Genomic DNA, 26,463 nt, shown 5'->3' on the forward strand with positions numbered 1-26,463 from the left:
CCAATGTATCGATTTCAATTGGAAAAGTTGAAATAATCAGTAACGTTCTTTCATGAGCAATGAAAGAAGCCTCCTCCTCCTCCTCCTCCTCCTCCTCCTCCTCCTCCACCGCGAGCAACTGTGAACAACTCCGGAGCCCGGCCCGGGGATGGTGACTGGTGGGAGGTGACGTCAATCACAAAGAGCAGCTGGGTTTGCAGGCTTCCTCGCGCTCACGTTCACGCTCACACGAGAGAGCACAAGGCAGCAAGCAGAGTAGGTGGAGGCAGTGTCAGCTCCCAGCACACCAAACTTCATCCTTTTAATCATTGCAATTATAGCCAAGTATCTGTAAAACATTTGCATATTTAACTTGGCAATCGCATCAATTCATGGGGCAGTCTCCTTTTTTTAAAATTAAAGCTGTGGGTTGCTTTGCGAAGTGGGTTGTACTTTGACAGCTGGAGGGAGGCAGGCAGGCATGGAAGTCTCGCCTATCAACGTTGCTGCTGGAAGACTTTGTTGAGAGTAGAACAATTACCTGCAGCAGTTTTTCCTTTCTATTTCTTATAATTTATGTACAAAATGGCGGAAGGTCGGAAGGAAAGTGGACTTTATATTCAAGAGGTGCCGGGCGAACCCGAACCAGTTGGAGATTCCAACAAAGGTTGGGGCACCAATGAAGAAGGCGACTTGGAAAGTGTTGGCGTGGTTGCAAGCGGGAAGACGAGCAGGAGAAGGGCCCTTTCTGCGGCTGGGGATCGCTTTAGTCCTGGAGGATCAGCAGCAGCAGCAGCAACAGGAGACGTTGAAGCTTCCCTTATCGAGGCTGCCAAAACTACACCTCGAAGGAGCAGCATCATTAAGGTATGTCATTTCTATTCCAAGAGCTTTGGCCCCTAACAACAATTAATATACTCTACTGCAAAGTTAACGCGGTGTGAATTGTTGAGCGAAACGCAAGATGTAAATGCATTTTTTAAATTTCTATTGCACTTTTAAGTAGTGTCTGATTAATGGAATATTTTGTTGGAAACCATCCCTAATGCAACTGAGCGGAGCGGCAAGCAGTTCCCTTGGTACTGCTGGAAATATGTCTGGGAAAAGTGAATAGATCGCAATCATCTCTCCAGCCACAATCTTTTCTCTGACTTTGCCAAGATGCCATGTCAAAGGTTTGAGATCTTGAAGCCTTATGATAAAGCACATGGAATGTTGGTGCAGTTACACTTGATTGCTCCTGCATATTTGTTATGTTGAAAGGGATGCAATGATTTAAGCTCCTTTGAACCTAGTGAGTTAATTCCTCATTCATTTTTATCAACAGAAATGTTTATTTTCCTTAACAAGAATTATACAGGTATCTATCATGATCATTCGTGGCATTTAAAACAAAATTATGTGGACAGCTTTTCTAGACTCCTTACAATATGTTCTGAAGTTCTTTAAGCTTGCATTCTAAATCAAAGACTTCATTCAGATATGCTGGAGTAAATTATTATGATGCTTGCATTCTCTCCTTTATATTTTATAACTCCGTACTCAATACATTGTTATTTTGGATCCATGAGGTATGTTAAAATAAAGTTGAAGTTTTGTGTGTTGTGTGCTAACAATACTTAAACACTGCAGTTTTATTTAAAATGCTTTTCATAGTGTGTATCGTAGCTGTGTAATTTTCCATTACTTAAAATTATTTTGGTCGTGCATTTCTTGGACCTAACATTAAGATTAGATTCATAGTGATGTCCCAACATTACTTGAAGTTATCGTTCATATTGGTATTACAGATATCTATTAAGTGAGTGACGAATGGAGTAGAATATGGAATGGGGAACAAAAAGTATAATCGTAAAAGCTATACAAAGGAATTTAGTGGTCCTCGTAGAGAGAAAAACACTGAAAGCTAAAACACAACTTTCGTAAGTAAATAGAATGTTGGGCCTTTTTTAAAAAGATTGAAATATGGAAGGCTTTCTGTTAGTGTAAAAAAATCTAATCAGACCACGTCTAGAGTGTTGCAAACCCTTTGGTCCCCCAATCAATTTATTTAATTGAAGGCAGTTCAGAGAAGTTTCATTAGCATAACCTCAAGTGTGGAAAGATTGTCCTTCCAATAAAAGTTTAACTATGCTGAGACTGCACTCAACGGAGTTTGGAACAATGGGATGTGTTCTTATTGAGACAAACAAGAGTTTTGGGGATCTTGAAAGGGTAAATGCAGAGGGGATGTTTCCCCTCATGGTAGATTCCAGAATTGGAGCGCACGGTCAGAATAAAGGGGTGCCTATTTAAGACTAGTAATATGAAGAAGAATTTCTTTTCTCAAGCTTGCCTTTGGATTTTACCACATAGAGTGGAGGCTGTGATGAGAGTTCTGATCAGCAAGAGAATCCACAATTATGAGGAAAGTAAAGAAAATAGATTTGAGGAATGCTAGATCAGTGTGATGGATGTTTCTTTTTTTGTGTTTTGTGTTGGTTGGGGTTGTGTAATTTGCTTATTTTATTGTTCTTATTGTTGGACTGTGGGTGACGAAATCTCGTCAAAAAAGCGTGTTTTTTGGATGACAAATAAAGATATCCTGAATCCTGAATCAGTCGTGAGCTTAGTGAATGACAGAGAATCCAGGGTCTGAATAGCCTGCTCATGTTCCTACATATTATTGCTAATTGTTGGTTCAATTTCTTTGTCTATTTTCCCTATCCGTCAAGAAGGTTTCATCTTTACCTGATAATGATAACATGCAATAACCCGTTGAAATGGTAATTATTTACTTGCAAATGTTGACAGTGAAACTTGGTGGGAGATGGGCACAAAAAGCTGGAGTAACTCAGTGGGACAGGCAGCATCTCTGGAGAGTAGGAATGGGTGACGTTTCAAGTCGAGTCTCGCTGAGTTACTCCAGCTTTTTGTGTCTATCTTCAGTTTAAACCAGCATCTGTAGTTCCTTCCTAAACATTGGTATGAGGTTCGACCAGAAAGATTATTATTGTGGTACACATTATATCTACTTAAGGCATCCATGGTACTTCCAATTAAGGTTTTTTTAGATATGGGGAAATTCTGACTGAGCAATTTTCTAAGATAGAGGTTTAAGACACAAAGTACTGGCCGAATGAATATCTTCAGTGATATAATTCAGAACCAGCATCTGCAGTTCCTTCCTGCACAATTCAGATTATGTTGTCCCTTGTACTGTTCATTGTTCGTATTCATTGATTGGAAAAACAAATTCAATATTTTTTTATACAGGGCATTTTGGGAATAAGATGACACAGCTTCAGTTTTCGATTACTGCTCCACATCTCCATCTATTGAGTGGAGAGGCTAGTAGGGCATTTTACTATAGAATTGCCAGATCAGGATTCTGTGCATGTTCCACATAGAGCAAATCAGCTTTTTTTTTAGAAACAAGGAACTGCAGATGCTGGTTTACAAAAAAAGGACACAAAGTGCTGGAGTAATTAAGTGGGTTGGGCAGCATCTCTCGATAACATGGAGTGGGACATTTCAGGTCGGGACTCGAAACAACACCTATCATTGTTCTCCAAAGATGCTGCCTGATCCACTGAGTTACTCCAGCATTTTGTGTCTTTTTGTTTTGCTGCTAGGTTGTTATTTACCAACACAAAAATGAAATAATAAAAGCACAAGTAGTTCTTCAGATTGGGATTAATAGTAGTTGGGAGTAGAGAAAAGTGGATAAACTATGATTTGGCAGATTACTTAATAAAGATTGTAGCTGCAGAGATTTGTTTTCAAGACCAGATTTTCATTTTTATTAATATTCTCATTTGATTGCAAGGATAATGGTACAAATCTTAACATTGCCATTCATTTAATAGTTACATTTTCCCTTTTCTTCCATCTCTTTTCAATATTTTCTATTTACAGTTTCATTTTGACTGCATTTTATCATCAATTTGTTTATTTTCCTCCAAATAACACCCCATTCTTAATTGTGCTCAATCGTTCATGGTGGGCTGGGGAAAGTTAATTAATAAAAATTGGGCAATATTTGGCTGTAGCCAGAGAGCTTTACATGGATGTGTTAACCACTGTCTCCCGGATTAAAATAATATTGAAGAGCATGAGAACTGATGTGCAGAGCTGCTGGCATTTTTGTGCAAACTTCTGAGATTGACTGATATCACTGCAGCATCGCGCCAGCTTTTTTTCTGTTCTTCGTATCGAGGAAAACACACTTGTGTGGTGCCTCTGTCATAATTTTGTTCGGAAGACAGAATCTCCCACATAATATTGAGATTTTCATCAAAAGGGTGAACAGAAACAAAATTCCCATTTAAATCTATTGATTTGCTGGCCAAGAGATTAGATTTTAGATGTTGATAACCGTGCCAACTTTGAAACCTCACTGGTTGGCTGCTTGGAATAGACTATTCTCATAAAATTTGTCCCTTGGGACCATGTTGAACTCAACGGCATGTTACTTTCACTGTCTGAGCAGTAGTAGTATTTATTATCAAATCATTGTTGTAGATAAAATGGGTGAGATAACTCCAGTTTGTTTTGGTCCCATGACCTAGTTACAGTTCTAATGTGTGTCGACTTGAACAGTTAGGAAGTCTCAAACGACCAACTGTCATAAGTGGTACAAAAATCAATTCACAAAATAATGTTTACAATGAATAATTTTATGGAATCTTTCTGAGTAACAAGTATTAATGATCATTCCTATAATCTGTCAACCATAACTACCCACATTGTACAACGGTTAAGTATTTTAATGTTTTTAACCTTTGATCTCTGCTCACTTCTCAAATTAAATTCTTTTCATTGAAGGGCACTTTAAAAATAAATACACTCAAACCATCTCAATCGTTGAAGGATGCTGCTTTGACGTTTGGTTTAGTTTAGAGATACAGTGCGGAAATAGGCCCTTCGGCCTGCCGAGACTGCACCGATTAGCGATCCACGCACATTAACACAAGCAAACGCACACTAGGGACAAATTACACTTATACCAAGTATACAAACCCAAGCTAGTTAACCTACAAACCTGTGCGTCTTTGGACTGTGGGAGGAAACCGAAGATCTCGGGGGGGAAAAAAACCCACTCGGTCACGGGGAGAACGTACAAACTCAGCACAGACAGCACCCATAGTTGGGATCGAACCCGGGTCTCCGGCACGGCATGTGCTGTGAGGCAGCAACTCTACTGCTGCGCCACCGTGCCGCAGACTAGTTAAAGAACCAGTCCATTCCTAACACTGAAAGTGTCATAAGTTCTCATTTAATTGGGGAGTATACACACAGTAAGTGAAGGAATATTTCAGGAATGAGAAAGAATGTCTAGATTTTAAAACGGAGGGGGGGAATCTCGAAATGTGATGGATTTCAAACAAGTGGAGAGGAGAGCTCAGGGCAAAAATCAGGATCAATGAAAGACTCAAGATCAAACTAATGGCACAGTAATGGAGCAGTTGGTTTGTTGCTTCAATGAATTCAATGCTGAATTCTGGTGCTGTCTATGTGGAGTTTGCATATTCTCCTTGTGACGATGTTGGTTTCCCTGCGAGGCACTGTGACAAGCAGACACTTCCTTTCTAAAATGGCCTTCAAAAAAGGACACAAAGTGTTGGAGTAATTCTGTGGGTCAGACAGCAGCTCAAGAGAACATGGACAGGCGACGTTTCTGGTCGGAACCCTTCATCAGACTTATGTGGGTGAGGGAGAAAGCTGGAAGAGGGGGTGAGACGGAAGAAAGTGTGGCAAGTGATACAGGCGGGGAGCGGTGTTTAACTGGCAGATGATTGGACAAAAATGAAGAGGTTGGCAGATAGAAGAGGCATGAATTGTGATGCCAGATGGGTTATAGGTGGAAGGAGAAAGGGAGAAATAGGCGCTCATCCTGGAGAGGCGCAGGGAAGATAAGTGGGAAAAGGGGGGGGGGGGGGGGGGGAGAAACGACGACGGAGTTGTAGGTTAGTTACTTAAAAACGGAGAATTAAATGTTCATATTGTTAGTTTATAAGCTATCCAAGTGGAATATGAGGTGCTGTTCATCCGGTTTGCACGTGGCCTCACTCATGCAATGGAGGAGGCCCAGCACAGAAAGGTCGGTATGGGTAGGAGGAAATGCAGATGCTGGTTTACACCGAAGATAGACATAAAATGCTGGAGTAAGTCAGCGGGACAGGCAGCACCTCTGGAGAGAAGGAGTGGGTGACGTGTCGGGTCAAGGCCCTTCTTCAGATTGAGAGTCAGGGGTGAGGGAGCCTAGAGTTGGGGAGGGAACGTTCGGTCCCAGGATCGAATGTGTATAGCGATTCCTCTATCAGCAATTCCTTGTGCCTTGTACATCTCTTGTTTCCCTTTCCTCTGACTCAGTCTGCAGATGGGTCTCAACCCAAAGCATCACCTATTCCTTTTCTCCAGAGATGTCGCCTGACCAGCTGAGTTACTCCAGCTTTGGGTTTGTAGGTTAATTGGCTTCTGTAAATCGCCCCTTGTATGTAGGGAGTGGATGAGAACGTGCATAACATAGAACTAATGAGAACCGGTGATATATGGTCGGCGTGGGCTGAAGGGCCTGTTTCTGTGCTGTATTTCTAAACCAAACTAAGAAGCCTATTGTTATTGATGCGCTCTATCTTAAATACACCAAATAGATGTTCACTTCGATGCAGGTAATAATGACTGCATTAGTAAAGTGAAAATGGTGTTTGACACTTGCTAGTTTTTTTGTCCCCTCGTGTCATCATTCATTACAGGAGGCAATAAAAGATTAGAATTATATTTAGATGTGCTTTTGTGAACTACCAAAACGCAAGTTTAAATTTACATATTCGGTGGGATGTTCTGGGCTATCGCTAGTCGCAGAAATCTCCATCATTGGCATCCCATGAAGGACCCTTGATGAGAAAATTAACCGGAGCTTGCACATAAAAACTGTATAACACAGCAAGATACTCATGTAAAACCTTTCCACAATCTTTAAGGTTCATCACAAATATTATGAAAAAGGTAAATGCATGAATGAATGAAGTTCCATCAACTTGAAGAAGCAGTTTGATTTAAGTGCATCTTGTTCAGCATTCTAAGCTTTTGTTAGCATTCTAATCTTTAGTCTGTTGAGTATTGTCTAAAAAGTGCAGTACAACTAATTCTTTGACAGTAACTTTTTAAAACTCGTGATTTTATCACCTCATGAAAACAGTAGTACCTGTAAGTTCCCTGAAAGGTACACGTTGTACTAACTTGGAATGTTATCAAGAGTCAAAGGAGAGTTTAATTGTCATATATACTGACAATGGAACGATGAAATTCTTACTTGCAGTGTGACCGACCTGTAAATACAAAACAGATAGATAATACAGTGCCCTCCATAATGTTTGGGACTAAGACCCACCATTATTTCTTTGCCTCTGTACTCCACAATATGGGGACTATGTATAAACACTGCTGTAATTTCTACATGGTGAAACCAAAATGTATAAAAATGCCCTTTATTAAAATCTGACAATGTGCACTTTAACCACATGTGATTTTTTCTATTACAAATCTCAAATCTCAAAGAAATAAATGATGGGTCTTTGTCCCAAACATTATGGAAGGCACTGTATATAATAAGCAAAAATCCAATATCAGTGTAAAAAAAATCCAAAGTTTGTTGTGCAACCCAAGAAAGTTCATAGTTGAGGTTAGCATTGGTTGGTTGTTGGGAAGAAACTATTCTTGAACCTGAGGATCAGACACCTATATCTTCTTCCTGATGGTAGGAGAGAAATGAGAGAATTGTCGGGGTGGTGTAGATATTTGATACAGCAAGTCCTTGCAATAACAGACCTCTTTAAAATGATTTTGGTTTTAGCAGACTGATCCTGTTGTAGTTTGTTGTTTCATGGAATGACCACGAGGTGAATGGAGCAATTCTTGCTTTAGTTTTAGAGATGCAGGCACTGTACATTGATGTTGCTCCGTTTCTTCTCCTGTCCTTGCTACTGCACTAATAAAAGCATTTTGAATACTTTGGAGAATTACACATTTAAATACAGTTTTCGAACCATTTTAGCTTGGTTTAGTTTAGTTTTGACATACAGCGTAGAAACACAGCGCCGACCAGCAGTCACCCAGACATTAGTTCTATCCTGCACACTAGGGACATTTCAGTGTAGAGGATAGAATTACTGCAGTGGTTCTATCTTTCCTCCCACATTGCAAAGCCAAAGACATTCAGATCTTTGTGTTCTTTACTGTTTATTGTGTAGTGTATGTTTATTGGCTGTTTTTCCATCAGCACTGTATTTGTTTACCCCTTGAATCGGTTATTGCTGACAATTGGTAATATTGGACACCATCCCGCCACCCCCCCCCCCCCCCCCCCCCGGTAGTCTATTATAGCGAGGGTTTACTGTATAGGCTGCCTTTTTGAGGCAGTGCCTCCTATAGATACCTTTAATGGAGGGGATGTCGGTACCCGTGATGGACTGGGCAGTGTTTACTATTCTTTGTAATCTCGTTCCTGGGGGTTTATTGTTGCCAGGTTACTGTTCTGGAACTCGCTATCTTTTAGCATATTGGGAATTATAATAACTACACACTGCACTAGAACAATTCAAGAAGATAGTCCATCACTGAACTATTCTTCCATAAGCGAGCGTACTATCCAATTCATCTTTACTCCATTGCGGACATTGGACTTTGTTTCAGAGACTGTTGCGCTAAAAATGCTGAGAACTATATTCTGCACTCTGTATCTTTTCCTTTGCTCTACCTATTGTACTTGAGCTTGACATGATTGTATTTATGTACAGTATATCTGTTCTGATTGGATAGCATGCAAAATATAAAGCTTTTCAGTGCAGGAAGGAACTGCAGATGCTGGTTTAAACTGAAGATAGACACAAAAAGCTGGAATAACTCAGCGGGTCAAACAGCATCTCTGGAGAAAAGGAATAGGTGATGTTTCGGTTTATTCACAAAATGCTGGAGTAACTCAGCAGGTCAGGCAGCATTTCGGGTCAGACTGATAGGGGAAATGGAAACGAAAGATATAGGCGGTGATATAGAGAGATATAGAACAAATGAATGAAATAAATGCCAAAAGTAATGATGATTAAGGAAAGGTGGAGCCCTCAAAGGTCCATTGTTGGCTGTGGGCTAGGTCATGATGAGTTATGCAGACAATGAAACTAAACAGGATGACAGTGAAACTAGTATAACAACCAGGCTGGGAAGGAACGGAGAGATAGAGGATGCAAAGGTTACTTGAAGTTGGAGAAATCAATATTCATACCGCTGGGTTGTAAGCTGCCAATTTCCCTGCACCAATGTCGTGGTTTTGGAGTGATTGCCTTTATTCGTTACCATTTACCACTCTGCAATGTAATCCTGAAAAATGTGAGGTGATGCATTTTGGGAGGATGGATAATGCAAGGATGTTTTGTTAGTGTTTTGTTTAGACCTTAGAAAGGACCGAGGAACATGGGACTCTTTGTGTACATGGGCAAGGATCCAAGAAGGTGGTGAAGAAAGGATATGAGACGCATACAATTGCTTATTAGATCTATTTTGGAGTACTATGTGCATTTGTGGTTGCCAGTATAGGAGAGACTGGAGAAGCTTCAGAGGAGATTTATAAGGATATTTTTTGGAAGATTGCATTTCAGCAGGATAAGTAATGTTTATATTCATTGGAATGGAGAAAGTTGAGAACATCTGACTGAAATTACAAAATTATGAGGGACATGGATAAGATGGCTAGTGAGAAACCTTTCTCTTTCACAGAGGCGTCGAAAGACCAGTCAAGTTGACTTTACTGTCATATGAACAAGTACGATGCCATGAAAATCTTGCTTGCTGCAGCATCACAGGCACATATCATCATCATATCATATATATACAGCCGGAAACAGGCCTTTTCGGCCCACCAAGTCCGTGCCGCCCAGCGATCCCCATACATTAACACTATCCTACACCCACTAGGGACAATTTTTTTACATTTTTACCCAGCCAATTAACCTACATACCTGTACGTCTTTGGAGTGTGGGAGGAAACCGAAGATCTCGGAGAAAACCCACGCAGGTCACGGGGAGAACGTACAAACTCCTTACAGTGCAGCACCCGTAGTCAGGATCGAACCTGAGTCTCCGGCGCTGCATTCGCTGTAAAGCAGCAACTCTACCGCTACGCTACCGTGCCGCCCACATAAACTCAGACAAACAACAATTAGTTTCTTGGTCTTTTAAAAAAAGATTTAGAGATACAGCGCGGAAACAGGCCCTTCGGCCCACCGAGTCCGTGCCGCCCAGCGATCCCCGCACATTAACGCCATCCTACACACACAATTTTTTACATATTACCCAGTCAATTAACCTACATACCTGTAAGTCTTTGGAGTGTGGGAGGAAACCGAAGATCTCGGCGAAAACCCACGCAGGTCACGGGGAGAACGTACAAACTCCGTACAGACGGAGACTTGTTCTGAGAGGTTGTGGTTGTAGCATCACTAAATCAGGTGTTCTATCTCCCTCCTGTGCTCTATAATTCATCATTGCCTGTGATTCGGCTGACAACAGCTCATAGGTTTAAGATAAAGGATAGAAGATTTAGACTCCATTTGACGGATATTTTTTATCCAGACTGATTTTTGAAATCTAAATTGCTCTGTGAGTGAGATGGAGGCAGATATTCTCATAATATTTAAGAAGTATTTATATTACTTGAAACACCATGGCACAGAGGCTAAGAGCTGAGTGTTGGAAACTGGGATAGTAAAAGTGAATACTTTGACCAACACGGATTCAGTGAGCTGAAGTATGAATCTCCAATCTCCAATATAGCTAAGGAGACAAAGAGGAAGATGTTAGAACAGGTGGCTAAAGCCTTCATGAAATTGGTAAATTTTAAGGAATAATTTAAAAGAGAGCAATGTATACATGGTGAGTTATGGTAATATAATTCACCAGCTTGGTGCTTAGATGACTGAAGATATGATGTGGTGATGAGATTGGGTGATGCAGATCTCGGGAAGAGGAGGAAAACTAACTTCTGTGAAGTCCTGTTCCTGAATTGTCTTGTCCTACCCAATCTCAGTTTCTTCAGAAAGGCAAACACAACTCTTCATGACAGCATTCTTGATCTGGCAACTGGTACTTATTAGGTTACATTATTTGCTGAATAAGAAACTTTTCGAATGTCCACAGTGTGCTCATGATTGCTGGACTGACCACTGCCTGGTCTGCTCTGTCAGTTCATTAAAGCCTCAACACAATAGTGGCAACAGAAACACTGCTGCAAGAGAATGTGATAACTTTCAAACAATAGGAGATGCAAAGCACTTGCAGCATATAGATTGTACTGAAGTTTACCATAGAAGACATGTTCCTTAACTTAAAGAAACCGGGCCTATTTTGATCAGAATGATCAGCACGTCTAGGTGCAAATCAACTATATATGCAGTTGTAAAAATGATCTAGCCTCAAAGGAATTTAAAAAGTAACAGCTCCACGCGCCAAATTTCAACAAAACCCCGTATTCTAATGACCAATTGGTGGGTAGTTTGCAAGAAATCTAGTAACTAGGTGATGCATAGATTCTTCACACACACACACAGTCAAAAACATTTATATCCAAAACACCCAATAGACAAAACAGCTGAGATTCAAGAATAAAGACTCAAGGACAGAAAGGCAGTTAACACCTATTGGAAACAGCATTTCGATGAAGTCTTCAACTAGGACCCTGTCCTTGATGTAAGTGTCCTTGACTCCATTCCACAGTACACTATCTGATCTATTGATGCAACTACTACAGACCGACAAGAGTCGGAAGAGGCCATTTGCCAACCAAAAATAACACCACCTCTGGAGCAGGTATTATTCCTGTTGCAGTTCTAAAACTTGCTGTACTTCTGGCACTAAATCATAACCGCAACTCCTAAACTAGGGAAAAGAGATTATCCCAGGGTACTTTAGAGATGCTGCAACAATAACGACATTCAAGAAAGGACAAATCTAATTGTGGTAATTATTTTGTTCCTCATTATTCTGATGTGTAAAACATCCAAGAATGTACTTGTAGACTGATAAATACAAGCCTTTCATGAAGAGCAGTATTGACAAGAATATTGAATTTCAGATAATCGTCAATCTTTCTGTACCATTTATTGCCTTGAAGATAACCTAGTGACACTGTGACAAAAGAAAAATAGGTTAATTTCTCCTGTCCTTTTGCTTGGTTAGCACAATAATTATTTGAAAAGTAATTACACTGTCGCATATTTGAAATGCTTTCCACAAATGAGATGGGTATCAAAATTGCCTTCAGAATAGATGCATTATTGAACGGTGTTGTCTCTTTTAGCAGCATGGTACTTTGAGGCATCTGAGCCCAGTTATATTTGAAATTTGGTGACAGGACGTGAGCACAGCATGAAAAGCAAATCCACCATTATTAAACCAAGCTGGGTTCCTGGTTAGGTGTATGCAACATGATATTTGTCTTAAACGTTTGCTGCAACTTAAATGAGTACTTGTAGTCTGCAAAGATTTAAAAGCAGGACAACAATGCAAAAGAGCAGTTGTGAGTCAGAATATTTACCAACAGGGTAGTGAAAATTTAATTGTAACTGTGGCACTAGTGGAAGAATATTATTTTTGTAGGAATGATTGATTGTCATTCTCTTGATTGCCGAGACGAGACACCAATTTAAATCATTTTTAGAATGAAGGCTTTGCGTTTCAATTCTAAAAAATATGTTGTGGGAGAATTCGTCAAATAAGTTTTTTTCAGACATTTCTGTGACAATGATAAATTTTGTAATCGTTCTGAAACCTGTTTTTTATTCTCTGCTATATGTTACACATAATATAATAGTTATGATCAGAGATTTAATTGCTCAAATTTAATTGCTCTGTTCCCTGCAACTTAAATATTTCTTTGTTTTCTCCTATAAATTGCATCCTAAGCACTATAAGAAATAAATGCTCGAGTCAGAATTGTGGTCCATTAAGTCTTTCTGCCACTATGTAAAATCACAGTGGATTTCATCTTTGATCTCAATTCCATTTTTCTTCTCAATCCACATAACCCTTGATCACTGTTTTAGTCTAAACATCTATTCATCTTTGGTATGAATATACTTACTGAATGAGAATCCTTGTTCGATTCTGACTTCAGATGCTGTCTGTGCGGAGGTTACATGTTCTTCCTGTGACCGTGAAGGTTTTCTCCGATTGCTCCGGTTTCCTCCCACATTCCAAAGATATGCAGGTTTGTAGGTTGTGTAAGAAAATAACTGCAGATGCTGGTACAAACCTGCGGTATTTATTCACAAAATGCTGGATTGACTCAGCAGGTCAGGCAGCATCTCAGGAGAGAAGGAATGGGTGATGTTTCGGGTCGAGACCCTTCTTCAGACTGATGTCAGGGGGGCGGGGACCCGCCCCCCTGACATCAGTCTGAAGAAGGGTCTCGACCCGAAACGTCACCCATTCCTTCTCTCCTGAGATGCTGCCTGACCTGCTGAGTTACTCCAGCATTTTGTGAATAAATACCGCAGGTTTGTAGGTTAATCGGCTTCTGCAAATTGTCCCTAGTGTGTCAGATGGAAGCAGTGTATGGGTCATCACTGGCCAGCGTGAAGCTGGTGGGCCGATGGGCCTGTTCCCGTGCAGTATCTCTAACCGAAACTTAACATGTATCTCTCATTGAAGCCATGGAAGAAAAGGAGATGAAATGTCCACCTCAACAACTTACTTCCAGAATTTATTTCAATAAGTAAAAGTAACTAAGTCATACTCAGTAAGTGCTTTCCAGAAATTCGGAAGTGATATGAAATGTAAAAAGTTCATTTTCAATTGAGTAAGCAGTACCAGATGACTGAGTTTCTAGTGATTAGTATTTATTTGTACTTTCAGGCTCTTTAATAAGGGCAATCAATGAAAGGAATCTCCACAAACTGGTTTGGAGGCTCCTTAATTTTAAAGTTAATTTCAATTTTAAAATAGCATTTAAATTCCAAACACATTTTAAACACTGATGTATTTAGATTTACAGTAAAGTACATTTGTAAAGCTATAAAAAAAGTCACTTACCACAGAGTTGTCTTTTACATTTATTTTAATAGTCTTACTCTTTCTGAAAGCTAAAACAGTCCCTTGTACCAACTATTTCTACTACTTAACCTACAAAAGATAAACTCTTGGAGGAACTCAGCTGGTCAAACAACATCTGTGAGGCAAAGGAATTATCAACTTTTTGGATGGACATCTTGCATTGACGGAAGATGGCCGGTACCTACAAGTGAGAGGGAGGAGTGTGTGACAGCGGTCCATAGATGATAAAAGAAACTAAGTATAATGAACAGATGAAGCCAGGTGGAGGAGGGATGGAGTTTAGAGACAGAGGCTGGAAGGTGATAAATGAAACCAGATAAGGGACCAATGGCGGGTAGATAGTGCCAAAGGGGGATGTTTAGAGATGGAGGTTGGTGGCTGATGGGTCGAAACGGATAAGAAAAAGAAAAACTAGGGAGAAGGAGGATACTGGCCATCTTCCCTCTACACTCTCACAGTTTAGTTTAGTTTGGAGATACAGCATGGAACCAGGCCCTTCGGCCCACTGAGTCCGCACTGACCAGCGATCCCCGCACATTAATATTACCTTATAAACACAAGGGACAATTTTTACATTTATGCCAAGCCAATTAAATTACAAACCTGTACGTCTGGAGTGTGGGAGGAAACCGAAGATCTCAGAGAAAACCCACTTAGGTCACGGGGAGAACGTACAAACTCAGTGCAGACAAGCACCCGTAGTCAGGAACGAACCCGGGTCCCTGGCGCTGTAAGGTACTAGCTCTACTGCTATACCACCGTGCCATTATGATGCACGATCTTGACCCGAAATGTTGACCATCCCTTTGCCTTTACAGATGCTGCTTGACATGCCTAATTTCTTCAGCAGTTTGTTTTTCGCTCCAGATTCCAGTATCTGCATTCTCTTGTGTCTCTTTAGAAGCAGCACGATGCTGCCTAATTGATGTAGTGGTCTGTGTATTGCTTTAGTCAGCACCCCACACCACATCAATACTCTCCTCCTCAGCTACTCCTGTGAAAGTTGCTCAATAAATGGAGGAGTGAATTTTTACTTTGGACAATGAGACTAGCAAAAGCTTTCGGGTGACGTTCATGTGATCATTTGACATTTGAAATCTAGCTGCCAGCTGAGAATAGGATATGCTAATATAGTACTGGATGAAATTGACTCCTTTGTCATTTAAAATGTAATTATTTTCTTTTGGAGTAGATAAAATACAGTGGTACATATCAGTGTGCTTGTGCTTGACGTAATGTTTAATTTCAGTCAATGTATTTTTTAGTGAAGAGGAAGTAAATAATTTCACTTGTTTACTTTTGGCAATAGTGCCTTGTTAGGCATTAGAATTTCATTATTATGTCTGGTTTGGGAAATCAATGATATAGTCTAAGTAAAGGGAGAACTGAAATGACTATGAATGATATGGAAACCAGTTTTTAGAGTGTAGAAGGATAATGATTAATATGTAAGTGTTAAAAGAAACGGCATCAGGAACGGAGATAACATTTTAGTCACTGGCATTCCTTTGGGTCAAATGGCAAATACTGGAATGTATAAGGATCGGCTGCCAAAATGTTTCAATGCAGAAGTGACATTTTTTTTTAAACTGCTTTGGACGGGTTGGGAAAATAAAACAACCCAAAAATAGCTGACAATTGCATAAATGTAATGTGTAGAAATTAAAGTAACAAGACATTAAGTAGTCATAGACAGGTTGTTCCCCAAATTATTCACCCTATCTCTTAAAACAAAGAATTTTATTTAAAAAATGACATGTAATACAGAATATGGGAAATAAACTCATGAAACTGGAAGCTGATATTTTACAGGAATATTTGGAATATTAATAATTATGGTTCTGATTTTCTCACACCATTCATTCCCACCCCTTCAATCTTCCCAATGCCTCTCCACTGCAGTCTGTGACAAAACAGATTGCAGTAGAGATCAGTATATATTTTAAAGAAACCATGAACTGCACATGCTGAAATCTTGAGTAAAACACAAAGTGCTTGAGTAACTCAGAAGGCAACGGATAGACGACACTTTGGCTCGGTAACTTCTTCACACAGATTGTTGTAGGGGAAAAAAGATGGATAAAGTGAGGGGTTTTAGATTGTCAAGATGGTTGAACAAAGGCTAGATATGAGAAAGCATATTGCATAAGGAGAGAAGAGGTGTCAAATGTAAAGCCAAAGGGAGATATATGTGTGGAAGGGGACAGGATGTGAGGTAGGGGGCAGGATAGTGGGAGCAATGGGTGTGCATTGGAATGGGGAGAATGGTTGTGGATGTGCCATCTCAAATTGAAATATTCAATGTTCATATTGTTGGGTCGTATGCTACGCAAGTAAAATATGAGGATGTAGGAGATAAAATAGATGTACACACTCGTAAATCAACACGAGTAATCCGTAGGTTTAGACTAATGACATGGTGACATAAGTGTTAAATCTCCCTTTGGCAGCTGTGGAATTTAAATCAGGAAATTAAAGAAATGTGTAATGAATGTCAAGTGTAAATAACGGTGATCACAACAGCAGCATATGGTTTACCACAGCCTTCTAGTGAAGATAATCTGCCTTCCTTGCCCAATCAGGCTCATTTATGCCTCTGAACCCAGATCTCTTAATCTACCTCTGAAATAGTCTAACAACCACTCAGTTGCCAATAAGCTACCTGAACAACAATATCTCGAGGACAATTCATGATCACCACTTCGTGCCAAACCTATCACAGATGGCCACCTTGTAAATGAACAAGTAAAGACAGCGTGAAAAGAAAACTGCTAACAATTTTAGGATTTTATGGATAAATAAAGGGGTTAGATACAATTGTAAATATGACAGACTATTCTGATATTGAAAAGCAAACAAAAACAAAAGGTTATGAGCAACCCAAGAGGAATTTGGTGAAATATCCAAGAAGAGTAAGCTATTTTTAAATATGTGTTGGTAATATAATAAATATAATAAGCTATCATCAAGGGGAAAGAATGATCAATTTATCAAGCAGTTTAAAAAAATGAAGATATTTAATGTATTTATTCATTATTAAAGGGGAGTTGATTCGTGAAGTGGTATTATGATGTAAAAGAAAAATGGTACTTAAATGATATAAGATGAGGGAAGATTAAATATGAGGATCTAACATCCTTAAGGCCTGAAACATTTGAATGATGTAATTGTGGAGGCCCCAGTAATTGTAATACAGAATCTTTTCTGGAGCTCAGGGAAACTCATTTAAATTTTTTAAAAAAATTTGAGTTAAGACCGTTAATAAGAACTGTTATTCTTTCAAATATTTTTATATTTAAGTAGGAGTTATCTTTTAATTATTTTATGGGATATAGGTATCACTGACAAAGCCAACATTGTCAGCATTGTACTTCGTAGAAACAAGGAACTGCAGATGCTAGTTTACAAAGGACACAAAGTGATGAAGTAACTCGGCAAGTCAGGCAGCATCCCTGGAGAACATGGATAGGTGATGTTTTGGGTCAGGACCCTTCGTCAGACTTTAGACTTCAGACTGAAGAGGAGTCCCAACCTGAAACATCACCTATCCATGTTCTCCAGGGATGTTGCCTGACCTGCTGAGGTAATCCAGCACTTTGTGTCCTTAATTGCACATCTGTGAATTCCCTATTGAAAATGAGACATCTTCTGGAATCAATGTAGAATGTTTATGAAAGTACTTATGCAATGCCATTGCTTTGGGAGTTTAACATTTTTGCTTTGAGAATTTAAACCCAGCTCTGAAGTAGGAGCTTGATGTGTTTCCAAGTCAAGATTGTATGTGACATGTGGGTGAATTTACAGGTGTTGTGTGGGTCCATCTTTGGTACTCAAGGCCCCTGATTTGAAAGGTACTGTCAAGAGACTAATTGATACAGTTTATTTTGTAGAAGATATTCTTTCAGCTAGAAGACTGGTGGTCAAGAATGTTGTGTTTAGGTTGATGTATTTATTTTATTTCACTGAGATCATCTCTCATTCTTCTAAAACCAAAAATGTTCTGCTTAATATCTCTCATTTGGAAAAATCCACTATCCCAGGAATCAGTCCAGTGATTCTTTGCTGCACTTTCTATCATAAATACAATAAAACTGATAATCTGGCATGCTCAGGTCTTTGGTGGTGCCAGACTAACAATTGTTCCAGCCTATTAGATGTTATTCCCTCTGAATGAAACACATTTTTAGTTCATTTTTTTTAGATGTTACACAGTACTCGTCATCCACCGCCTCCAAATGCCTGCCTTGCCCACATCCTGTACATACGAACGAGCATTTGGGAGACTGGCATTTCAATGTATGAACATTTTGAAAGTAATTTATTAATGTTTTAATGCTGAGAAATTAGAAATTGTCAATACAATAATCTCATCCTTAAGGTTATTTTATAATGTTCTTGTTAATCTGTTTGTGGGAATTACAAAATAAAGTGGCCTATTTGTATTAGGGATAGTTTGCTAAACATATTGGGCGTAGCGGTAGAGCTATTACCTTACCGCGCCAGATACCCGGGTTCGATCCTGACTACGGGTGCTTGTCTGTATGGAGTTTGTACGTTCTCCCCGTGACTTGTGTGGGTTTTCTCTGAGATCTTCGGTTTCCTCCCACACTCCAAAGATGCACAGGTTTGTAGATCAATTGGCTTGGTATAAATGTAATGTTGTCCCTAGTGTGTGTAGGTTAGTGTCAATGTGCGGTGATCGCTGGTCGGTGCGGACTCTGTGAGCCAAAGGGCCTGTTTCCACATTGTTTCTCTAAACTAAATTAAACAATTGGCTCACATTATTTACATTTATGGTGCCTATTTGGCAAGTCAGATTTTATTTCTTTTATGAAGACACTTTATTTTGAATTATGACATCATTAACATTATTATTATGCACGGTATTTCTATAATTAAATTATGAGATCAAAAGGTTATTTTTCTTTCTTGCCTGAAAGGGTTTTGAGCTGATACACTAAAGGAGTTTTTTTTGCCTAATGCAATTTGTATTATGTTATTTTGTTACCAAAACCTCCTCAATTTTCTCTTGCCTCACAACAGTTCAACCGACAACAGCAATTTGGTGCTACCTCACCCAGAAGCCATTCTTTATATTTTATTTCTGGTATTTAGCTTGAGGGCACTGTGATCCTGTTCGAACCTGCCATCTATGTGCGTACATTCCAGCACAAGTTACTATGCAACAACTTAGAATAATCACAGCAAGAATCTTTTTGTAAACGCGCGTGCACACACGCACACACACACACACTCTCTTCTCAGGGCCTTACCAGTTACTGTGCAAATGCTGCATGGTTTGTCCTACCAAAGTGCCAAACCTCTCATTGATCTGAATTAATGAGAATACTGCACCAATTATTGCAGTCTTCTTGCCAAAAGCATGAGAAGGGAGAGATAATTTGACCCATTTGAATTGAATTGAACAACCAGCACAACATACAACATTTTATTGTGTCATCTGTTTAATAGAAACAAATGTATGGGTTGTGAGACCATGGTACCATTGTTTAAACATTGACTGCACATATTTGATAGGAATCGTAAGGGCGGCACAGTGGTGCAGCTGATAGAGCACCAGAGATCTGGGTTCGATCTGTGTGGAGTCGCATGTCTTTTACATTCTCCCTGTGGCCACATGAGTTTTCTCCGGTTTCCTCTCTCATTCCAAACACGTGGGTTTCTGTAAATTGCCCCCAGTGTATAAGGCGTGGATGAAAAAGTGGGGTAACATAGTGTGAATGGGTGATCGATGATCAGCGTGGACTCGATGTGCTACATGGTTCCATGCTGTATTTCTAAACTAAACTAAACTGGATAGATGCCTGCTCTGATTGTTCTGATCTGTGTAATAATGGAGTGCAGTAACTGTTTAGCCTGTTTTTGTTCTTTGAACACATTTTCTAGGATTACTTCTAACTGGAGAATTAATAATCAACAATGATGTGGATTAAAATGACGAGAAAAATGCCCCTATTGTTCACGTCTTTGCTTGCAGAGAACAGACCAGGGATACAATTTGCTTCTGAAATTGACAACACCGGCCAGCACTAAACATGAACAGAAAAGCTAGTTGTCTTGTATAAATGTTCAGATATTAACTGTACTTAGCATTAAGTTTGACCATATGTAGTCATTTGTGCAAAAATGTGACCTATATGTGCTTAGCTGAAATCATGTTTGTATTAATTAATGTTTAAAATTTCTTAGTACAGTTGTAATTCCATAGAAGTTTATCAATAATTTTACACAAATTTAACAGCGAACATTTTCTGCTGAGTGAGCTATTCCAGTGCTTTAAAAACCCCAATCAGAACTTAATTTCATTTAGGCTAAGATGTTTTGTCTTCATCTTAGCAGATAAAATGTCTGCATGTTTCCAACTCCAACAGTAGAAATGTAGAAACATTTATGTTTAAATAACTCTGAATGCTAAAAAGTAAATGATGCAAGGAAACATATAGACAATAGGTGCAGGAGTAGGCCATTCAGCCCTTCGAGCCAGCACTGCCATTCAATGTGATCATGGCTGATCATCCACAATCAGTAACCCATTCCTGCCCTCTCCCCATACCCTCTCTCCGCTATCCTTAATATATATTTTTTCAAGATGGAAACTACTGAAGGAAGAAAGAAAAATTAAAGTCAAGGATCTTTGGTTTCCTGCCAGAGGAAGTATCTGACAAAAAAAAGATTTTATGTGATTGAAAAGCTAAGAGACATTCATTCTTCTCATTTAACCTGCATGAACTGAAATATATATTTTGGTGCCATCTGATGGCCATAGAGAAGAACACATGAAGTCTGAAATATAAACATAATTATATATACACAAATATATATAGATTTGTCTGAATATTTACATGCTAAAGATAACTTGGAAAAATTGTGTTGATTTGTTCATGATCTTTGAGAAAAACCATTGTAATATTATTTTGTCCTGGAATTGGATGATTTATATATAATATGGCTTACAAACCCCAGCAGGCAAGACATCTCAGATGGGGGAGTAGTTTTTTGATTATCCGTAAAGTGAGAGTTGACTTTGCAATATCATGGTAGGCAGGTGCTTTGTTCTAAAATCGTGTCTTGTTCAGTAGCTAGAAGAAGCGATACAGTTATGACATCCAAAGGACATATGGACAATTATTTGTTAGTAAAGGTTTAGAGGGGTTTGTATGGATTAAATGCAGGTAAATGGGACTAGCACAGAATATGTATAAGAAAATAACTGCAGATGCTGGGACAAATCGATTTATTCACCAAATGCTGGAGTAACTCAGCAGGTCAGGCAGCATCTCGGGAGAGAAGGAATGGGTGACGTTTCGGGTCGAGACCCTTCTTCAGACTATGCACAGAATATGCATGGACAAGGTCATCCGAAGGGCCTGTTTCTATACTGTTTGAATAAACTGAATTAATATTTCAGATTGAAACATCAGAATCATAAGAAATGGGAAAATGAGGAAACAAATTAGTCTTAGGTTGCAGAGAATTTGGGGAGGAGTGTTTAGGATAAAGGGAAAATCTGCTTGCGTGCAGTCAGGATTGTAAACATTTACAAAGCAGCCTGGTTTATACATTAATGAGGGGGTTAGAGAGAGAAACAAATTAAATGATGTATTGGAATCATCCATGTTTATTCACAAAATGCTGGAGTAACTCAGCAGGTCAGGCAGCATCTCAGGAGAGAAGGAATGGGTGACGTTTCAGGTCAAGACCCTTCTTCAGACTGAAGAAGGCTCTCGACCCGAAACGTCACCCATTCCTTCTCTCCTGAGATGCTGCCTGACCTGCCGAGTTACTCCAGCATTTTGTGAATAAACACCTTCGATTTGTACCAGCATCTGCAGTTATTTTCTTATACTATTGGAATCATCCAGTTGTATAGTACAGAAACTGGTCCTTCAATCCACCATATTCCATGTACACTAATCCTATTTTCCAGAGTCTGTTCCAGAGCCTTCAGTGTCTTGGCAATTAAAGTATTTGATTAAATAAATACTTATTAAATGATATGCAAGCATTTGCATCTACTCCTTTTTTAGACAGTGCTTTCCAAATACCAAGCACTCTCTGGATGAAAACAAATTGTCCTCGAATCCTCTCTAAAACACCTCTTACCTTGAACATATGATCACTAATGTTACACAATTCTGCTAAGTTACACTCTACCCTTTCAATGGTCCTCATAATTTTGTATACTTTAGTTAGATCCCTCTGACCACTCTAGCATTTACATGATTTCCCTGTAACAGTGTGGGTTTCATCTGGGTCATTCAGTTTTCTCCCATATCCCAACAATGTGCAGGGTGGTAGGTTAATTGGTCACTGTAAATTGCTCCCAGTTTCTAGGCGAGTGATATAATCTAAGAGGAATTGATGGGAATATGCGGGAAATAAAGTAGGATTAATATAGGGTTAGTATAAATGAGCGGTTAATAGTTGGTGTGGACATGGTGTTCCCAAAGGTCTCTGTCTTTGCTGTCTGTGTCTATCATCCTGGTAAATTTCCTCAGCACCCTCTCCAGTGCAACCATGAATTTGCTATTGTGTGGCAATCAGAGCAATATTCCAACTGCCCTAACCAATGTTTTATAAAGTTGTACCATCACTGCTTCTCTGGGTTGTATTTTATAACCCAGATAATGAGGCAAGAACCCATTTATCTATTTGTGCTGCCACGTTCAGGAATCTTTGGGCTTGTATACCAAGGTTCTTCGGTTCCTCCGTATGCTCTAGCCACCCACCATTCATTCACCATCAATTTTTGTGTAATTTGTGAACTTAATGATCATACCTCCTACATTTACATCCAGACTGTTAACATATATAATAGTGAGGGTTGCAGCAACAGTCACTGTGGTACAACACTAATCACAGTCTACCAATCAAAAAAATGACCATCATTCCCTCTCGACAATTCCCAAGTTAATTTTGGATTTAATTTGCCAACGTGTGATAGTTCCCCTGTGGGCTCTAGCCCTTTCGACCTGTATCCCATGTGGAACCTTACTAAAATTTCTTCATGGAATGCAGATGAGAAGTATTCACTTATGACTTCACCTTTGCTCTCTAGCTCCACCTGAGATTGCCCTTTGGTCCCTAATGAGCACCACTTTTTCCCTGAGATTTGCCTCAATCTTGACCTCCGATGATATTTCATGCTCACTCTTTGCCCATCTAATTTTCTACCCGACAAGGCTCTCCCATTTTTTTGTTCTCTTTACCTACCATGTGTTCTCTTTTTACTCCAACCATTAATGTCCTGTAACCCTCAGGGTTTCACACATTTCTTCTTATCTTTTTGAACACATTATCCTTAAATTCTCACCACTTCACTTTTGAATGACTCCCAGGTGTCCCAATGTTGGGGGAGTCCAGAATCAGGGGCCACAGTTTAAGAATAAGGGGTAGGCCATTTAGAACGGAGATGAGGAAAAACGTTTTCACTCAGAGAGTTGTAAATCTGTGGAATTCACTGCCTCTGAAGGCAGTGGAGGCCAATTATTTGGATGCTTTCAAGAGAGAGTTCGATAGAGCTCTTAATGATAGCAGAGTCAGGGGGCATGGGGAGAGGGCAGGAACAGGGTACTGATTGTAGATGATCAGCCACGATCACATTGAATGGCCGTGCTGGCTCGAAGGGCCGTATGGCTTACTCCTGCACCTATTGTCTATTGTGCTAGGTATAGATGTACCTACAGGTATCTGCTCCCCATCTACTTTGCCATTCCCTGCTTTGCGAAATCGATGTCAGCTGTATCCCAATTCAAGAGTTCAATTTCTATTGCATTCATATCCTTTTCAATAATGACCTTGAAATTTACAGAACTATGGCTATTATTCCCAAAATGCTTGGGAGAAGCAGTGGGCTATGAGACTGTCCAGGTAAGGGATGGAAGTGTAGAAAGATTACCATTGTTTAATGTGTCGATGAGCTGGTTGTGACCAAGGAAGTATGAAAGTAGTGGAGAATATCAGAGATGACCGAGTTCTAAGTAGGAAGGGTCTGAACTGGGGGACTAAGGATAAGGTGAAGGTCGTAATAAATAAGTTTGGTGAGACAAGAGCAGGACGAAAAAAATGGGGCTATTCAGACAGTTTTGCTTGTAAATCTCAGGGAGGTGATAGAAACAGTTTGCACATTGTTGAGGAGTGTGAGGCCAGAAGTTATGGAGGGAAGATCTCCCAAGGATGTGAGGGCATTAGAGAGACAATGGTCTCAGATTTGGCCTGTTTTGGGATCCCATTCAGTTTGCCAAGATACAACAGCACAATCCTAATTAGTAGATGATCAGTCTGAAGAAGGGTCTCGACCCGAAACGTCACCCATTCCTTCTCTCCCGAGATGCTGCCTGACCTGCTGAGTTACTCCAGCATTTTGTGAATAAAAACCTTCGATTTGTACCAGCATCTGCAGTTATCTTCTTATGATCCTAATTAGTGTGTTTGGTGAGGATGTCAGAGTTTATTCTTAGGGGTCAGAGTGCTGCAAGTTCATAAGAGGGTTACAGTGAGAAAAGGAAATGGAAAAATTGAGGTGGTCAACGTTGCATTAGCAGTTAGCTACAAAAAGATCTAGTGAGGGGAGAGATCTAGTTGGACTGGGCTTATGGATAGAAACAGAAACATAGAAACATAGAAAATAGGTGCAGGAGTAGGCCATTCGGCCCTTCGAGCCTGCACCGCCATTCAATATGATCATGGCTGATCATCCAGCTCAGTAGCCTGTACCTGCCTTCTCTCCATACCCCCTGATCCCTTTAGCAAAAAGGGCCACATCTAACTCCCTCTTAAATATAGCCAATGAACTGGCCTCAACTACCTTCTGTGGCAGAGAATTCCACAGACTCACCACTCTCTGTGTGAAGAAATGTTTTCTCATCTCGGTCCTAAAAGACTTCCCCCTTATACTTAAGCTGTGACCCCTGGTTCTGGACTCCCCCAACATCGGGAACAATCTTCCCGCATCTAGCCTCTCCAACCCCTTAAGAATTTTATATGTTTCTATAAGATCCCACCTCAGTCTTCTAAATTCCAGCGAGTACAAGCCCAGTCTATCTAGTCTTTCCTCATATGTAAGTCCCGCCATCCCAGGGATCAATCTGGTGAACCTTCTCTGTACTCCCTCTAAGGCAAGAACGTCTTTCCTCAGGTTAGGAGACCAGAACTGCACACAATACTCCAGGTGTGGTCTCACCAAGGCCCTGTACAACTGCAGCAGAACCTCCCTGCTCCTAAACTCAAATCCTCTTGCTATGAATGCCAACATACCATTCGCTTTCTTCACTGCCTGCTGCACCTGCATGCTTGCTTTCAATGACTGGTGCACCATGACACCCAGGTCACGGATATGGGAGAAACAGTCAACAATTTGTGATAAATACTCTTGCCCAAGACATGGTTGCAAAGGAGGAGCAATGAGAGACAATTTATTAAAATACACCTCTCCTCCTGTTGGTGAGGGTGTTCACCTTCATTGAATGCATGGCCATGAATATTACAAAATGTTTAAAAATAATTCTCCTCTTCAATTTGCACTTCCCTTTATCCTATAATCTCTGTTGATTACAAATTTGAGATTGTTTCAACAGGAACTCTGTCACTTGATATGATGCGTGCAGCCATCCACCCCAATATTGATATAATTTAATGTTGACATTAGTGTTGAGAATATGAGGGCCAGCAACCAAGGCAGAGGAAAGGGTTCCTTAGCTTTCAGTTCCCCCAAAGGTTGAGATTACAAACATGTTCTTATGCCTAGGGATCAAATGAGAACGTAAATGGGGCAATTGTGTTGGCTGCTAAGTACGTATAATGAGATGTTTGATACATTAAAAGACCTTCTGAAATGAAAAAAGGTAGAGTCTTGGTCCACAATTACACATGAGTTTATGAAAAACAGAGACTATTAATTGTAGTATGGAAATGGTAGTAAAACCTATTTCAACACTTGTTGAAATACAGGATCAGATGGCCATAATGCAGGGTCAGGCGGCCCCACCAGATCTTCCATTGCAGCAGTAGGCTTCTTATGTGTGGACTACTTCAGTGAAAGCTCAAATGTCTGCTAATGTGCAAGCTTAAACAGCTCTTGTGTAAAGTTCATCTTGCAGTCATGCAAGTTCAGATTGCAGTCATTGTGCAAAGGTTTAGGGTGTTGCATAATTCCAGTAATGCACCTTGTAATAAGCTTGCTGAGATGTTGTCCCTGGCAAATGAAAATAGGTCCAAGAACCATGTATCTCCTGCCATCCATCACAAATCCATCAGTGCCCAAGGTGTACATTAGCATCTTTCTGCCATTCTTGCTGCAGCAAAAGCTGCACTGTCCAAAAGCACAAAGGATTGACCACACCATGTAGAAAATAAGCGATGTGGGTATATAGAAGTGAT

General features: G+C 39.9%; 1 protein-coding gene across 2 annotated transcripts in view; it reads left to right on the forward strand.

Annotated features, from left to right (window-relative positions):
- Positions 1-243: 243 nt before the first annotated feature.
- The window catches only part of plcl1 (phospholipase C like 1), a 170,813-nt gene continuing 144,593 nt past the window's right edge, over positions 244-26,463 (forward strand). For both annotated transcript variants that reach the window (XM_078404159.1, XM_078404157.1), the window contains exon 1: positions 244-846. In XM_078404159.1, the coding sequence (XP_078260285.1) occupies positions 556-846 (291 nt within the window). In that variant the 5' untranslated portion in view covers positions 244-555. The remainder of the gene's footprint in view (positions 847-26,463) is intronic.

The sequence above is a fragment of the Rhinoraja longicauda genome, chromosome 8 (assembly GCF_053455715.1).
Source record: "Rhinoraja longicauda isolate Sanriku21f chromosome 8, sRhiLon1.1, whole genome shotgun sequence".
In the NCBI taxonomy this organism is placed as follows: Eukaryota; Metazoa; Chordata; class Chondrichthyes; order Rajiformes; family Arhynchobatidae; genus Rhinoraja; species Rhinoraja longicauda.